The 15,426-nt window shown below is 42.3% G+C and overlaps 1 protein-coding gene across 5 annotated transcripts in view; it reads left to right on the forward strand.

The window, feature by feature from the left end:
- Window positions 1–11,294, forward strand: part of LOC146670329 (plasma membrane calcium-transporting ATPase 1-like) — a 134,251-nt gene extending 122,957 nt beyond the window's left edge. For 4 of the 5 annotated variants that reach the window (XM_085407183.1, XM_085407181.1, XM_085407184.1 and 1 more), the window contains one exon: window positions 735–3,144. In XM_085407183.1, coding sequence (XP_085263309.1) covers window positions 735–1,031 — 297 coding nt within the window. In that variant the 3' untranslated portion in view covers window positions 1,032–3,144. Of the gene's footprint in view, window positions 1–734; window positions 3,145–4,834 lie in introns of those variants that run through there. The other variant, XM_085407186.1, reaches the window with a different exon arrangement.
- The last annotated feature ends 4,132 nt before the right edge of the window (window positions 11,295–15,426 follow it).

A 15,426-nucleotide genomic window follows, 5' to 3' on the forward strand; every position in this document is an offset into this window, starting at 1 on the left:
ATTTAAATGCTGGATACAGTCTGTTCAGTGTGGGGACAGTAGATACCCAGCTTCTGACAGAGAAGCGTTCCATGATTCACAATTCAAAATCATCCATTATTTGAAACTTTGCAAAGTTTAAAATGACCTTTCAGCATCAGTGTATACATACATGACAGAAAATAAGGAAAGGATCCACTTAATAAAATCTGTCTATTTCATCGGCACTGATCTTGATGAATGAAATTAAATATTAGTTGGTTTTGATCAGATGATTTTTTTTACAGTTTTGATATTTGTGGTTGGATGATTAATTCAAGTCAGTATGAGAGGGAAAGGCTCAGAATCTGTGCCAACTTTCATTGAAAACATAGCGTCACCCTTTTGTCAGGACAATTTAAAATCTTACCACTGAATGTGTGACATATTCAGACTGATACAGTCCCAGTCACGCTGTTAGCAGCAAAGCATGACATAGATGAGTCTCATCGTAGATTGATGCACAACATTTTATCAGCTAATGCCATTGCACTGTTTCCTGCCAGCTAACACTAAATGTAAACTACCCTGAAATTGAGTAATTTAATCAGATGTGCTTGTCTTCATCGCTGTACTTGCACTACCTCTTCTTTACGTCCGAATGAATTAAAAGGTCAGACTGCACTGTCTCTAACCTCTGCAGAAGTCTGTTCCTCTGTGCTGTCTTCTTGCTCTCTCTGCTCTCTAACAGTGTGTTGTGACTGTCCTTCCTTCAGATGGATGTGGTCTATACCTTCCAGACGAGCCAGGCGGCGGTGCCCGGTGCCCTGCGCCGCCAGCCGTCCGTCGTCAGCCAGCACAATGACGCCACTGCTGCCAAAACTCTCTCTAGCCCCACCCACATAGGGCTTAGCTCCTCCTCCTCTCTCACCAACTCGGGTGGGGCTCTGCCCCCCGCTGCTGCTGCTTCCTCCTCCACTGCAGGCAGTGAGTCGGTGACTGGAGGCCAGCTAACAGCACGCTCCACCAGGCTGGACTCTGTCTTTTTTTTCCTCTGTTTGAACGTTGCATGACTTACCGACACTGAAGCCACTGCACTGCTGCTGTCGTAACTGGGTGTCTGCACGCCCTGAACTGATCTGGAATTTTTCATGTGAAGAGTGTGTCTAGGTTATTTATTAACTGCTCACTAAATAGAAACTTTTCTTTCTTTTCTACTTTCCTTCCTTCACAAGGAGCATAGCTTAGAAAGCTCTTCTAATCACACTCGTGGCTAAGTTGTATTGTCTACCGCAGCTTTACAATAAAAGCCCCCCAAAGGTTTGGTGGAGAGCTTTAAATGTAAACCAGCAGCGAGGTGAAAAAGCTCTGTTTGCAATCGCTGCAATTAAAACCGCAAATAAAGCTGTGATGCTGCTGCTGAAATCTATAAGTAAACAAGTTTGAAGATGTGAGTATAGTAAGAGCTGAACATCACAAGATATTAAAAAGCATATTTGGAGAAAAAGTGAACATCTTTAAAACTTGCTAATTTGCTTCATGTTACCCTGCTTCATTCGAACAGTGGTGCGAGTGAGAAACAAAGGTTTAAGATTCTTTTAGATGATTTGTTGCAGCATTCAGATGTTTCTTTCATTCAGTTCAGCATTTCTAGAACATTCAAACATTTTCAGCTCTATTGTACAGAAAAAAATTACACTGAATGTGTTTTATTAAATCCTTCTAAAGTGTTCAGTATGTACATTACGGCTTTGAATAGACACCAGTGTGAACTGCAGTTTGACTGTAAAAGCCAGAGAAAAAAGTACTGAGAGAGCCTGCAGACAACCTGATCTGTTTCCATCTCTCTGCTTCCATGTGCTGTCCACTTCACCTTCCTGTGCTTTTATATTCATCTTTTTTTCTTGTTATTACTTCCATCACTTCCATCCTGCATGAAGAATTAAACTCACCATGCATCTATTAACCCATGATGAGACTTGGTGCCTGACAAGTCACTAAAGGCACGTGTGACCTACTAGAAGAGAAAGAGACGATGAATCGCTCTCATTTCCCCGTCCCATTTTCTTTGTTGATTTTTTTTCCCCCCTCTATTTCTCTGAGGCAACATCCTGGTCATCGAGATAATTTTATGGGTTAATCCTGTGTAGGGTTAAATCTGTCAGGCTGAGCAAGTCTCCCTCGTGGTTTAACAGCCAAGAGCTTTTTAACTTGTGAGCTTTGTGTATGCACGAGTGTTTGTGGTTGTTGCATGCATGCTCTAAGCTGCAGAGCTCAGCCTGCAGCTCTCTTGTGGTTCAGTAATAGAGAGCTTTGAACTGCAGGGTTATTAATTATAATGAAGAGTGTCTACTGGTGCGTATAAATCAGTGTGATCAGCTGCAGCCTCTGCGGATTCATCACACAGAAAACGACTTTAGGCCGAGAGAGGAGAGCAGGCCGAGGACAAAACGATTCTCACTCGGAACGTGATTAGAAATGCTTAATAGTGAGATTGTGTTTGTTATGTGTGTGGTGTTTACTGGGGTCGGGGATCGGCTGAAATATTTCGGTATTCTCGCTGACGCCATCATAGCCGAGTTGGTAAAACGTGCCCTCCAACCAGCAGTGACCCCAGAAAGTCAGTTTGCTGCAGGACAGTTAGTTTATGGTATTTATATCTTATTTGCATAGACGAGATCATGCATTGAGGTTAAATTTTAGCCAGATTCAGATTAGACCTCCCAGTCACAAGCCTCCAGATTTCACTTTCCCAGGTAAGCGCTGAGAACTACAGATGGTGCAGCTTCCAACAATCAGGCCAAGAACTGGAGTGGCTACAAACCACAGTCGGAGCCCGTTTTTTGACTCAAAGTAACCCTTTCATCCACTGGGGAAATCTTTTAACACGCAGGAACCGACTCGGGAGGATAAAATTTAATATTAATTGTTGGTTTTAGTGGCAAAAATGGTTTTATTACACTTTCCTGGAATGCGGACACTGCTTTCACAGTTTAAAATTTAAAAATCATCCAATGAATCTCTCAGAAGAAAATGTTTGGGGGTTTTTAGGCCACTGTTGCTGTCACTGTTACATTGTGGGACATTCCTGCTAATTAAACCTTCTTTGTAGACAAAGAAGACAAATCCGATCCAGGCTTTTCCGTTTTGGGACTATAATCATGCGAGGCGATGCTGTATTGCCTGAACCTGAACCCCCCCCCCCCCCCCCCCCCCCCCCCCGCCACCCGTCACTCATTGTCCTTACTGGACATATTTATTAATTAGTTATTGATTGGAAACATATTTTTGGTTTGTGATTTCAGGCTGCCCAGTGCAGGGAAGCGCTGTGATTGGTTCATGGCTTTAAAAAATAATACAAATTTACTGAAACTGAAATTTTAATCAGCTATTTAAGCACCATACAAATAAAGACACTTCTGTGTTCGTGATTATGCCTTTTTTTTTCCCCCTACAGTATAATTTTTATTTAACAAACTTGTCATCTAAAACTGGGCAGCAGAATAAGAGTTTTGTCTAAACAAATAGCTCCACAGATGCATTTCATACTGTGCTTAAATTTTTTAAGGTTCAGTTTAGGAATTCATTCTCAGAGACTGATCTCTTACAAATGTAACGAAAGACTTGCATGTGTTTTTTGAGTCATTTTGGGTGATCTCTCATCAGGTATGAGATCACGAAGGCTGGGTGAATCAAAACCATTCACACCCTTTACTGTATTATGTAGTATGAGTGCGTTTGTCCTGGTGTTAGCCCCTGCTTTCCAGTGAGAGAAAATCTGAAAACAAATATGTTTGTAGTCTGTATTACGTTTCAGGTAATCCTATTACTCTTTCAGTGTGACACAATGTGACGATTCCCCAATGTACAAAAAGAATTATTAGTAAATATTTTTCCAGTTTGGTAGAAAAGAAAGGGGGGGGGGGAACAGAGCCCAGCCCCAATCTATCCACTCTGGAAAGAACTACAACACCCACTGTGTGTCAGGCCTCATCACCCAGCGCCAGCATCCGTCCTCATTAATACTGCAGTGGCTGAATGGGAGCGCATACAGCTTCGACATCTGGAGCTAGACGAGTGGGGGAGCGGGTTGATAACATGCAGCGTCTTCTGTCAGGAAGTTTTGATGACTGAGTGCCAGCTCAGGGATAAATGAACACATCAGATAAATTTAGTTAACATTGCTAATTGTGAGATCTGCGCTGGTTTAAATGGGGTTTTCGAATGTTAGTGAAGTGACGGTTACAGTGGCGGTTTTGTTAAGGTTAAGTCGGCTGTGATGGCTAAAAGTTAACTAGGCATAAGTTCGTGTGTAGAAAGATAAAACATGTGATGATGCATTCTTTTGTCGATGTGCTCATACATTAAGAACCCAGTTTAACTGTAACTAAGGTGTCCACAGACTTTTGGACACATCGTATCAATATTTAACTGTCAGATATTAAAAAGCAGAATTATAGATGTAGAGAAAGCATCAATCGAACTCTCTCTGCAGACGTGTGTGCTTGTGTGCTTGTGTGCAGGTGTGCGTACTGTGGTGATTGTGATTCAGTGCTTCTCCACATGTGACTCCCTGATGATGCTTTTGTTTTTGTTGTGTGTTTTTTTTTTGATGCACTTCCTGCTATGAGCTGCCTCCAGCATTGACCTTTTTTGCGTTGATGTTTTGTGGATATTTTCAGCTTTCCAACCGTGTTCTCATTCAGCTGTTCCACTCGTTGTGTTTTTTTTCTTTTCTCATTTCCGTGCCCAGATTCAGACGCACGACCGCCACGTGTCCCATCAGCCCCTGCTGCCAGTTTTGTTTTTGTTTGTGTAGAAATGGCTGCCCACCTACGAGACCTCCTCTGACGTTTGTTTCCTCTCTTTGTTTCAGATTAAGGTGGTGAATGCGTTCCGTAGCTCCCTGTACGCGGGGCTGGAGAGCCCAGAGTCCCGTAGCTCCATCCACAACTTCATGGCCCATCCTGAGTTCGTGCCCTTGTCCGAGGAGGAGGAGGCTCGCATCCCCACCATTAAGGAGACTGGAGACGAAATCGACCCCCTCCCCAGCTCCTCATCATTGATCCGGGGAGGAGAAGACTTGCCCACCACCTTCCCCCTCAACCTCGATTAATCCATCTGAGTTCCTCCTCTCTCCTCTTCATCAGCATCATCTGTCACCCCACCAACCGAACTGTCACACCGAGGAAGGGAGTCATGACTCATTCTGCACACACACATGCTTCACATCGTCTCCACCCCCCCCCCCAGTCATTCCTGCCACGTTGTGTTTTTCATACTGACTGTGGCGTCGTTCTGCCTGTAAGTCTGATAGAGTCTCCACAGTGGAAGGCCTCTTCTAGTCCATTCATGTTTTGTTTTTTTTCTTCCTTTTTTTGTTTTTTTTAACTTGACATTCTTTTTGAAAAGCTTTTAAACTTTATTGGATTCGATCCTTGCAGGACTCGCAGCAGCAGCAGCATGTTGTGTTCTGTACTCGCTTCATTCCTGCGTTCTCAAACGGCACCGAACTTTTCAAAGAGTGCAGTGAATCAGATGTACATACGCTTCCGCTCTTCTACACAGCTATAAGCCGGGTTTGTTGATCAGAAGATTTTTAGGCAAATGCAAAAATGTAACCTTATTATTATTATTGTTGTTTTTTGTTTTGTTTTGTTTGTTTTTTTAGACCTTGATCTTGATTTCTTTTTGAAACCTTCTAACGAATGTCAATCGATGGTTGATTCAGACTCCTGAGAATGTCTTGTGAGTGTGACACTACAGCTTTCAAGGTTAAAATAATGTTTTTCCCTTTATCGTGTCTGTATGTGTTGCTTTTTTTTTTTTTTTTAGCTGCTGTGTTGCATGTGGAAGAACAGAATGTTTACTACCCAAAAATACTGAAGACGGCAGCGTCTGGAGGGGGCTCGCTTTGTGCTCAGTGGGGGTTCTGACCTCATCTCATCCAGTCAGGGTTCTGGTTCTCTCTGCCCCTCCCCCAGTTTGTCCCCTGTGAGGATAGGAAACGGGAGTGTGGTTCATGTTTTCCGTCTCTAGTAGGATGCATGTTTTTGTTTAATTCGTGTTGAGTCGCATGATAACGTACAGTAGGAATGAATATTCGGGATTCTGTTTCAACTTTGTGCGTCTGCAGCAGCGTCTGTTCAGAGCTCCATGAGCTTCCTGTCTGTAGGACTGAACCTCCTGTTACCACGGCAGCCTCATCGATATTCTGGCAGAGGAAACCATCAGGGTGTTTAACACAATCGATACCCCGGCGTCCGCGTGTGTTTCAGAGTAGGCGAGTGCAATAAAAGTTTCGGTATCGGGGTAATGCGAAGTCACAAAGCCCTGAAATCCAATGTCTGTCTCGGTGTTGTCACAACACAGGTATCGCTGGTAAGATGAGGTCGCCACACACACGGAAAGCCCCGAGGGCCAACGACAACAAACAAAAGCTGCAGCCTGTTTTTTCCACTGCTCGACCCCCACCGTGTCGCTCGCTCGCCACGTGGCTGCGACCGGCCCACTCCAATCTCATGTCGGCAGCTGTGCACAGAGATGCTTTCAGCTAGGAGAGGTTGAATACAATCAAAATAGTAATACATGGATAGAGACAGACTAAAACACATGCATTCTCATCTCTGGTCTTGTAATACTCGCACCTGGACACCGAGGTTAAGTCGGTGCTCTTCCTCTGAGAGGAATCACGGTTGTCCTCTCGATACACCGGGCACAGGGACGTGACCCTTTGCTGACCAAATTTATGTCACTCCCAAGCAGATGTTTGCATACCGATAGGTGTGAAAACTGTAACTCTCGTTTGTGTCTCCTCACTCTACACTCCGACAGGCTCGTATTAGACAAAACCCGCCCACCATCAGCAAGTTACAATTGATCACAACTAACTTCTTAGGGTATTTGCTTAAAGAGTAAACATTTCCTTCAGAGGATGAAGGAGTATTAACCTTTTAGTTTGTTCAAGGAAAAGTTTAGGTAAAGCATTTCAAATCTTATTTAGTCTTCTACCCATTTCTTAAAGATCGTCTCTGTCAGAGGTCAGATTGTACTCTTAGTGCTTCATGTCTGGACCCATGAATGTCAATCAATCAATCAATCAATCAAGGCTTTATTCGCCACGTGCAGGTTGCCCTGCAGTGAAATGGGACCCCCCCCCCCCGACCTTACACACACAACACAGACATCACATGGGGATACAGGTCGATACAGAATGTAGGCTTGCCACAAAGTTTAGTTTTGCTATCAGTGAATCTGAAGCATTTTAAGCCTACGGGCAGCTCACATCTGTTGGTGTCACTCACATTTTTGCAGTCTGACTGTGGCGCTGGTAAAAGAAGTGAGTTTAAACGCGTGTTAAACAGAAAACGACTGCACCGCTGACAAGTCTGTTTTTGGGGCAAAGACAGGAAGTAAATGGAGCTTTAAACAGCGTCTGGACCGTCTGCCTGTGTTTAAGACAAATCTTAGCTCCTTTCTCAGACTTTATAACTTTATAACATAAACTTAAATCAGCTGTCAGTGACATCACACAGCCAGGAGCGGAGAAGATGTTTGATCTTCACCATCAACATCATTGCTCTCTTCTCTGCTGTGTCTGATTGGCAGGCATCAGTGTGGCGGCCATGCTGAGGTTTACGGGAGACTGATGATGTCACCAGTCAGCCCATAGATTAAAATCCACTGTGTTCCTGCTGCCGCTTAGTACTTCCTGCTTGTCTGCAGATTACTGTCTTAAAAGAAGAAAGACTCATCCTCCAATCAGAAGCAGCGGTGCGTCTAATCCCCTCTTAGTCTGACTAGCAGCCATCAACCTATCTCTGAACTAGGACACGTTATTGAAGTAATGTGCTACTACTGCCATATTTCCAACTTTTGTCATGACTAGGTTTCCCCACTGATGAGCTTTTTCTATGTAACTCAGAGCCATATTTTATAGGTTGTCTGTATTGATTTTTTTTTTTTAAATCTCATTGTTATCGAGGTTTGCTTTGGACTTTCTCACCCCTCACCCTTTCTAACCCCGTCCCAGCACACACCCTCTCTCCTCCCCTGGCCCTTTTACTTCAAACACGACCAAAAAAGAAACAAAAGAAGAAAAAAAACAAGGAGAAAAATCTTCAGTCGTCACTGCCGAACCAAGTTAAAAGGACCTCTACAATGTTTACATGAAAAGCGAGTCGGTGGCAGTTCGTCTGCGCTTCTCTCATCCGACCACTTCCCTTTCACTCCCTTGTTTTCCTGAATCTTAGAGTTACTATTTAACTAAATGGGGAATCTTTCTTGCATGGTTTTCATATAAAATTCAATGTTTTGCTCATTTTTTACAATTCTTCTGTATTTTTATATTAAGTACTTTTTAATATTTTGGAGATATATGAATATATATGTATAGGCTGAAGAGTTTGGTGACAGTACCGTACATGAATGAGATGAACCTACCATGGACTCTGTCTTTTTACAGCTCTCTAAATATTTCTGCCACGTGTGTCGTCTTGGTCACCTGACGTTAGGGCTCAGAAACCTGCAGTGACTTGTTTACTTCCTGTCGCCCAATCAATTGGAATCTGAACAGTCTAGTCCCATCAGCCCCCTTTTACATGAGTATAATCACTTTACCTGAGATGTTGTGACACACTACACCTTAAGTGATTTTTCGCAGTTATCCAACTCCATTAGAGTTCAGAAAATGCATCAGCTAACTGTATCAAACATTAAATGGGAGTGTATAATTATTTATCCAACCTCTGGGTTTGTTTGTTTCTCTGCTTTGAAGCTACAGCGACTGATTTCTTTGAATGAGTGGATTGATGCTGTTTTCCAGCTTGCAGGTGTCGGAGCTGATGACTTTAAAGAGGATCAAAGCTGTGTCCCACGTCATGCTCCGCCTCCGTTTTGAAGGGGCCGTGGTCCGTGAAGGCACGCCCACCTTTGTCCAAATTGACTTCCCAACCCCTCTGCGAGAAAAACCTCCGAAAGTAAGCTCCATGTAGTTGTAGTCAGTACAGAGACAGACCAAATCACAAAGCAAGCTCTGACCTCCCAGACTCAAGGTCAAAGGCTTTAAGCTTAATTTGAAGTTCTGCATTGAATTGCCACAAACCCCAGAGCGGCCATCTTTGCTTTTACTAGCTGAGCTGCTCACGTTGGACTCTGAACAACAGTTACTTTTACTTTAAAGCAGGAAGAAGGGAACTGAGCTGTAAAAATGAGAAAATGCCATGTACACTGGCAGAATACCAGCCATTGCATTAGCATTGTGATCGCACTAGATACAATCACAGCCTATTACATTTGGTTCAACAGAGGCATTAACAGAGTGCTAATCAATGGGTTTTACAGTGTATGCACAGCAAACACAGGCGACAGAGAGAGAAAGAATCGTGGGACAAGTCTAACTTCTTTATTGAAAATCTTATTCTGGGGCAAAGTTGAAAAATGACTTTTTAAGCTGTTTTTTCAAAATAAATGCCCATGTAAGGGCTTGCAGGATAACGAGTTCTGTGAGTTGCTTCAAGAAAGACTTTGGTACCACCGAGTAGACCAATCCTGTGTCGTGCACATCAGGATGGAGTGTGGATTCAGTGCTGTACTCTAAGTCAAGCTTTAGGTAATCTTAGTGTTGCTGTAAGTCTTTGAGCCCTCGTCCAAAATTGTCACAAGGCGTGGTCTGGTTAGCTCTAAAATTTAGCGCTCTGCCCAAACCAGGTTAGACTGAATGTATTTGAGCCCACAGCGACTTGGCTTTGTGTTCAGGACTCGGTCACTGGTTAAACTGATAAAGGTGAGGCTTCACTTTGTAGAGTTAATATTTATTACAACATCCAGGTACAGCAGGAGCTTTATGAATTTACTTGAGGCATTAATGTGCATGGTTACATATTGGGGGTAAAGGGGGACTTGTCTGTAAGAACCCTAAGAAGTTTCAATCCGGCCCTGGACCACAGTTTGTTTGTTTTTGTGGTCATGAAATTCAGATCTTGGAGGAGGCGGAGCCTGTGGAGGGACACAGCTGCAGCTGTGGAGGTCATCACCGTTTTATATGCGACTAACAGCTTTCAGAAACTGTTTCCGGGAAGAGAGAAGGAACTTAAGAGCGCTGGTGACATCACTTCCTCTTCCCGACACGTGTCCGTTGGCTGTAAACGAGACACGCCCTCCAAATGATGACGTGTTTCCTCTTTGTTTTGTCTAACTGCTCAACACCTGCACTCCTCCTTAGAGTCAGTACAGTGTAAATATTGTCAAATAAGTGAATGAAGTGTACCTGCTGTCTGTGTCGGTGACAGGAAATGGGAGAGGGGGCAATCAGCCAATCATCACCCAGCAAAGCTTTAAGAATGTTCTGCCAAAGTCGTCTTTTTCTTCTGCACAACTTTGTCACCGCCTCCCCTCGCCTCGCTTCTCCTCCCTCCTGTCTGGATAAGAGTGCTCCCCCACCCCCACCCGTGCTCTCGCCATCGCCTCACTGTGGCCGCGGTGGTCATGTGTTGGACTGCTTGGACTGGTTGCCCCTCACGTCTCATGCCAGCTGCACAAGCAGAGCCATGCAATCAGAGACTCTGCGGCGGCCTGTTTGTGCTACTGGTTTCAGCCACGTCGCAAACAAAAAAACAGTCCACACGACACTCAGCAGACTGAAAATCCTCACCTGGATTTAGTTTTTCGAAAGTTCATTTCTGGACTAGATAAAATCTCATTTTGCCACAGATCTTCTTTTTTTTTCTTCCTTCATTAGGACTTCTGTATGGAGAAGGAACTCGCGTCTTATCCGGTCACTGTTGCATTTTGACTGCGTTGCTTCTTCTTCTTCAGAGCACTGCCTTTTTTCACAACAGGAAATCTTTAAAGAACCTTCACAACCACATCAAACGTTAACAAAGAAAAAAAAGGGGGTTCAGTCGAACTGGAATATCACAGCTGGAAAAGTCATAACCATTTAACATATATATCTATATATTTATATAGTATATCTATGTATTTATATCTAATATATATTTGTATGTATATGTGTATTAGATATAAATACATAGATGTATAAGGTTTCTCAGTTGAACTTCATTGCAAAAAAGACTGAAAGTTTTTTTCTGTAATTACTATGATACACAGTAATAGGCGTTGGTGTTATTTTTGTATAAACATAATATCATCTATGTGGCATGCATGACATATATACAAAATTTGGTGGTTTAAAGCAATATGTCCAACCTGGTGCGATTGGTTTCCGTCGTGTTCTGTGTATCCTAAAATCACTCTGTACGGGAAAAAAAGATAAAAAAAAAAAAAAGATAAAAAAAAAACCAAACAGAAAAAAGAGAAACTGCATTTGGATAAAACTAACTGTTCAGTATATGTGTTCAATGTTCTGTGTTCTGCATGTTTTAGTATGGAATGAAACATCCCAAATGTTGACTTGTTTTCTAAATGAATCTCAGTTACGCGGCCCCCAACACATGCAGCATTACACACACACACGGGTATGTGCACTGTGAGGTGAAACACTGAGGAAATTAAAACTGTGCGACTTCTGGTGGATGGATTGATGAAAGATGAAGGTTCGTCTTTTTTTTCATCATCTCATTTAACACATAAGTCCACTCATCGCGTCTCTCCTCTCCTTATTCTCTTTCATATCACACAAACACTCACTTTTACAGACCCTACTGAACTCATCACCCTCTTGTGTGCAGTAAGAGGAGGAGGAGGGAGGAAGGTGATGGCAATTAAACAGGCCTGAAACATTCAGCATGATGTGGTTCAGGTGGGCGTCCATTCATCCCACCGATCACATTCATCGATCCATTATCCTCCTGAATCTCTCTACAGGCTACGCTGGACAGAAAAAGGAGGATAATGGAGTCATCATGTGATATGATTTAGGGATTTGAACTGTTTTTTTTAGCTGTGAAATGTGGGCTCTGCCTTGTTTCCCCATTTTCATTTACCCTCCATGTAATACAAAGAAAAACAGCCACGTTCCCTATTTTAGTGTTAAAATCTCAAGCGGCACCTAATTGTGTCGAGCAGCGTGCAAAATGCCATAACGTTTCCTGTTTGAAGACACAAAATAAATCCTTTAGTCCTTCAGTTTCCACAAAAGAGAACGTTTTACTTCAAGCCTACATTAATAAACAGCTGCAGCTTAGATACAAACAATTATGGACTCAATGTTTATTTATTTTGTTTTTATCAGGCTGTAGAATTTAGCATCACAGTGGAAAGGACTGGGTTAAAGTGCATGAAGCATGAAATCTGACAGCAGGGTCGCTGACAGGATTAAAGCAACACTGAGGTCATGAACACAATTCAGCCCCCAGCGCAAGCAAAGATAAAATGTTTGTCTCTAATTATTTTGATCCTTATTAAGTCTGCAACTCTGTTATCAGCGTTCTGTTTCTCAACATCATCGAGTAAACTTGAAACTTGACATTAATGCCTAAAAGTAGTGAAATGTACAAGTTCCAAACTGCATTTCTTCCTTTCTTGTAAAACACTGTTTATGTATCCAAGTTGTAATACTTTTCAGCTTTAGTTGAATTAATATGAATCAAAACAATGTTAAAAAGTGCTTTACAAAAAACACGTGATGCGACGAGATTAAACAAAGATAAAAATCCCAAAATTCAACCGTGCTCTATCATCACAGCTGACCAGTGTTGGTTATCTGGTCGGCTGCTTTGGTCCAGACTAGAATATCGGAGTAACCGTTGGACGCTCTGTCAGAACTGAAATCTCTGCACAAACATTCGTGATTCTCGGACAGGGAATCTTCTCCCTCTGGGATAAAGGAACACCGTGATAGATGAGGGAGCCTGGCTGGCTTCGTGGCGTCCACAGATCTGGTCGGCCACAGTGGCGATCAGACTCCCTAAAAGAAAAATCCTTCACACTGACTTTCCCTTCAGTGCTAACACGAGGGTGACATTTTAGTGAAATATCTGGACACTTTATTGGACGGACAGACATGGAGTTTAGCACAAAACATTTGGTGTCCCCCTTTGAATGAGGTGTAACAGCTTTGGTGGTCCTTTAGCTTTCCATCAGCTGAAACGCAGAGGTCGTGACCTCTGTGTCTTCGGTCCTGTCTGCTAGACTCTGAGCCGCAGTGGTGGTTTGTTGTTTGAGCCAAAATAAAATGTCCTGTGCTTCCCTGAGTGAGTGTGTTCGTGTGGATGTATTGGCTCGACAAAGGTGTGTTTCCTCAGTGCGTGTGTGTGTGTCACCTTCCCTGTTGTTCACTCCCATCCTGTCCGTTCCTGTCAGACACCCTCCTCCTGTTTGCTTCAATCTATGCAACAGAATCCTTCAGTTCGCCTCCAGTGGTTCATCCGGTTTCTCTCCCTCGCGCTCTCACTCTGTCCGCTCGTCTCCGTCTTTATCTGCTTTTTGTGTTCCAGTTCTTTGTACAGACAGAACCACGACACCACCTGTACACTGATATATGTCTGTGTGTGTGTGTGTGTGTGTGTGTGTGCACGCGTGTGTGTGTGTGTGTGTTTGTGTACAGCAGCTGTGTGCACACAGATGCACATACACGCGCGCACACGTTTTCTTTACTCTTTTGTAAAATATGAACATGTGGAATGCCTTGGTCTTAGTGTCATGTCGTTTGAACTTAAGCTGAACAAAAGATGATAATCAAGCAACTGAGTACAAGTTGTTACATAAAGATATATATATATATCTAATATATAAATATATATATATATATATATATACAAATCTATACACATAAAATAAAGCCATTGAAATTTGAAATAAAGCTGTGTCAACTTGTGATTTTATTTTATTTTATTTTTTGTCAGATTTTGAATGTCAGGTTTTTTTAAAAATAAAACTAGACCTGAACCTGCTGGGGGGGATGAAAACCAGACTGTTTTGTAAGAGCTCTTATTTACAGATGTCCCCTTAATGCATCACACGAAGGCGATCATAAAAAGCACCGCAGGGGTCATAAAACCTGAGTGAGTTTGCATCTTTCCACATCTGGTTGCCTTTTCTTAACCTCAGTGGCTTTTAGATAAACTACTACTCACTACTGTATACAGTGTGTGTCATTTCACATCGCTGCCTGCATGAAAGTATCTACAAATTAGAGGTTTACATGAGGTCATCGTTGAAGCAAAAGCATTTATGCATTTATCTCTGAGTGCGCATGTGTGTATTTCAGTGTGTGCGCAGATTTATGTGCTTTTGCGACCATAACAGTCTCAAAGGTTTAGTCCATCAGAGTTGCCTTTGTAAAAGCTGGAACTGTTTGGCTAGCCTGCCCCTTCAAAGGCCTATTTGAAGGCAACACTTGGTTTTAGAGATAACGGTTGGGCTAGGTTGGAGTAATGGTGCATTCACAGACTCAGGGGTATTTAATAATCCTGGGAGAAGATAGAAAAAGGAATCTCAATATATAAAACAAAAATGAATAAAAGCAGTCAAAGTGATGTGTTAAATTAGAATTAAATATTAGAAATACTACATGGATAGTACAGAAAAGTAAAATTAGTCCAGGTATCACAAGAAGGAGTTATAAAGTTTGATGGCCGCAGGCAGGAATGACTTCCTGTGGCTTTGAATTCATCTTTTGCTGAACAAAGTCTACGGAAATCAACCTGACTTCACTGTTTAAACCTTGGAGAAAAATTTGGGTCACAAAACTCTTTTAGCAGAGACTCTCCCAAAGACTGGATTCACCTGATGCCACAGACAGTGACTGACTCTTTATGTCCAAAATAATCCAAGGTCCACAGAGAAGCGTTGTTGCCAAGATTAAGCAGTATTAATTTTTGCAATAAATGCAAACATTACCAAACTAAACTAAAAATAAGGATTTCAAAGACTAACTAAGGATTGTGTGAAATAAGGAGCAGTGTCTGTAGAGGTCTTGATCTTGTGAGGTCAAAGACTGTCTTCCTGCTCCAGCAACTAGTGATGAGATTTCCAGCTCTTTTTAGAGAACCGGCTCTTTCGGCTCGACTCACTAAAAAGAGTCGGCTCCCAACCGGCTCTTCGGGTTGTTTTGTTGCTTTAATTAATTTATTATTAACAATAATATAAAATTATGCACAAAAGGAATTACTAATGTAAAAAAAAGTGGTTTTATTTATATATGTTTATTAGGGGTGCAACGATACACAAAATTAACGGTTCGGTTCGATACTTTGGTGTCACGGTTCGATATTTTTTCGATACAAAAAAAATGTTCATGCCTTTTTAATTTGTCATTTATTAAATTTTCATGGCTCATTCTGGACCACATCTCTGTGCGTTCATTTGTTTGAAGCCAGCTCACCTCCTGCAACCACTTTTCCGAGAATACGCGCTTCTTTTGTGGTTCGGACTCCTGACATTTCTTTGGAGGTGGAGGAACATCACAGTAATTGCTTAAAGGAGCTTGCTTCTTCGACATCTTTAAGAGTTCTAAACAAATGTCTGTCCTCCTCCTGAAAATCTTATGTACGCAAACACGCGTTG

Source organism: Rhamphochromis longiceps, linkage group LG5, assembly GCF_057381845.1.
Source record: "Rhamphochromis longiceps isolate RC_006_pf linkage group LG5, R_longiceps_female_GT1.1, whole genome shotgun sequence".
NCBI classification, from domain to species: Eukaryota; Metazoa; Chordata; class Actinopteri; order Cichliformes; family Cichlidae; genus Rhamphochromis; species Rhamphochromis longiceps.